The sequence below is a fragment of the Lactuca virosa genome, chromosome 3 (genome assembly GCF_052849685.1).
Source record: "Lactuca virosa cultivar CGN04683 chromosome 3, Lactuca_virosa_CGN04683_v6, whole genome shotgun sequence".
Taxonomy (NCBI): Eukaryota; Viridiplantae; Streptophyta; class Magnoliopsida; order Asterales; family Asteraceae; genus Lactuca; species Lactuca virosa.
This window is the reverse complement of record NC_136428.1, coordinates 326,293,944-326,296,522: the sequence shown is the minus strand read 5'-3', so window position 1 is coordinate 326,296,522 and position 2,579 is coordinate 326,293,944. Positions and strand designations below refer to the sequence as shown.

The 2,579-nt window shown below is 37.2% G+C and overlaps 1 protein-coding gene across 1 annotated transcript; it reads left to right on the top strand.

Annotated features, from left to right (window-relative positions):
* The first annotated feature begins 622 nt into the window (after nucleotides 1-622).
* Nucleotides 623-1,216, top strand: LOC145164749 (uncharacterized). The gene has a single exon (XM_079083439.1). It carries the CDS (start codon nucleotides 623-625, stop codon nucleotides 1,214-1,216), a length of 594 nt encoding a protein of 197 aa, XP_078939565.1.
* The last annotated feature ends 1,363 nt before the right edge of the window (nucleotides 1,217-2,579 follow it).

Sequence of the window (2,579 nt, the reverse complement as noted above, 5' to 3'; positions counted from 1 at the left end):
AGCTCAAGTAATTCTCATTAATATGTATAATGCGATTAAAAGTACTAAACATTTTATTTTAAATCTCAATTTTAGTTACTTTAGGAAAATGTGAATTTGTATGCTAACCCATGAAATTGCACATTATACTTTATAGTAGTTAGTGGAGCGCGTGTGGTTAATCGGCACACTAATAGTGACTATAAAGAGTAATAATGGGCACCTCGAAAATTATCATTGATTAATGGAGCGCGTGTGGTTAACCAACACATTAAAATGAGATAATAAATGACATCGAGAGTGCCAACCTAATTTGCATGGTTATTCACATCTTGTTTGTGATCCTCGGTATCCCAGTCACAAATGGAAGAGCATAATGTGAGATTAAACATGTCATTGAATTGCTTCAATGAGTCTCAAAAGATCTAGGAATTTCACTTAACTTAAATCTCCTCACATTTCGTTTTTTGATGGTGAAATTGGTAAATCATCATTTACCTACCTTTATATAATTTACAATTAGATTACAACATCCCTTTTCTAAGTTGTGAATTATTTAGTTGATCCTTGCCTTAATATTTCACTTTTGGGTTGTTATATTAAGGATTGTTCTTATCTAACTAAAACTACCTTTATTTTACAGATGTCTACTCTAAATGATGCTTCTGGTTTCTCCTCCTCCTCATCCCATAACTTTTCCTTGTTGAACATCTGCTCCAAGGTGCAATTGGATTGCACCAACTACAATGACTGGATGCACAACATAAAAATGTCCCTTCATTTTGAGGACAAGGAGTATGCCCTTCAGAGACCATTGGATGAGATCGACGAAGAAAAGGCCACTCTTGAAGAAATGGTCGCCTACAAAAAGCACTACAATGATGCGAAAAAAGTTGCTTGCATCATGGTGGCCACAATGACTCTTGAATTGCATAGATACTATGAGGATTATTGGCCATACGCGATGAACAAGGACCTTATGGAAAAGTCCCATAAGCGAGTTCGTCGGGAAAAGTACAAGGTGGTAAAGTCTCTCATAGCTAGCAAGATGAAAGAGGGAGAATCTGTTAGCAACCACGTTCATAGAATGCAACGATATGTAGATAGGCTTGTCAAGCTTAAAGTGAACTTTGATAAAGAGTTGGAAATCAACATAGTGTTGAACTCCTTGTCAAGTTGTTATGAGCAGTTCATCTTGACTTATCATTTGAACAACAATGAAACTACTTTGTCTTAATTGCACAACCTCTTGCAAACAACTGAAGCAAGAATGAAGCGAAAAAGTGTTATCTCTACTCCTGCTAGTGCTCCCATTCTGGCCATTGGTCAATGGAAAGGCAAAAAGAGGAAAGGTCCTCCCAAGAAAAACTAGAATGTAAAGTCCCAAGCTGGGTCGTCAAGCAATGGACCCAAAGGAAAATCCAGTTCTGATGCTCCATCTGTCTCTGATCCCAAAGAGGCCACTTGCTTCTACTGCAACGACAAAGAGCATTGGAAACGAAGCTACCCAAAGTATCTGCAAGACATCAAAGACGGCAAGGTGAAGCCGAATTCTGCAGGTATATACACTATCTTATCTAAAAACTCACCGTATTCTCGTTCTTGGGTCTTTGATACAGGATGTGGATTTCACATTTGTTCTGATTTGTAGGGGCTAAGAAGAAGAGAGGATGTGGAGCACGGAAGAAAAAACTTGATCATGGGAAATAGGCGATCTTCACCTGTAACCAAGATTAGAATTTATAGTCTTGTGCTTAGTGATGGAGTTAGTTTAGATTTATTGAACTATTACTACTCGTCAGAAATGACACGAAACATTATTTCCTTTCATGCATTGTTTAAACAAGGTTTTAGATATTATTTTAATGATGAGAATGGTTTTATTTCTGCTTATAAAAATGGTATTTTTTATTTTGAAGCTTTACCTTGTGATGATGTGTATGAAACTGTGATGTGTGTATAGAATTTAGGTAATAGTGTATTTCATATTGATTCGCCTAATGGTATAGACAAAGTGTGCTTGTGGCATTGTTGTCTTAGACACATTAACAAGAAATGCATCGCCCAAATCCAAAAGGATGTAGTGTTGGAATCATTTGACTTAAGGTCAGATGATGAATGCGAATCTTGTCTTTTGGGTAAGATGACAAAATCAAATTTCACTAGGTCTTGTGAAATAGGTGAAGGATTGTTCAATCTCATACACACAGATGTGTGTGGGCCTTTAAGATCCACCACAAGGGATGCTAATCGATTCTATGTGACTTTTACTGACGATTATAGCAAATATGGCTATATATACTTAATCAAGCATAAGTCGGAAACTTTGAAAAGTTAAAAGAGTTTAAAAAAGAAGTCGAGAATCAATTGGACATGAAGATAAAGATGCTTAGATCCGATAGAGGCGATGAGTATCTTAGTATCGAGTTCCCCGACTACCTCAAGGAATGTGGAATAGTTTCACAATTGACACCTCCTAAGACACTACAACTTAATGGTGTGACTGAGAGGTGCAATCGAACCTTGTTGGACATGGTTCGTTCCATGATGAGTCGAGCTTCTCTTCCAATTTCATTCTGGGGGTATGCCTTGGAGATTGC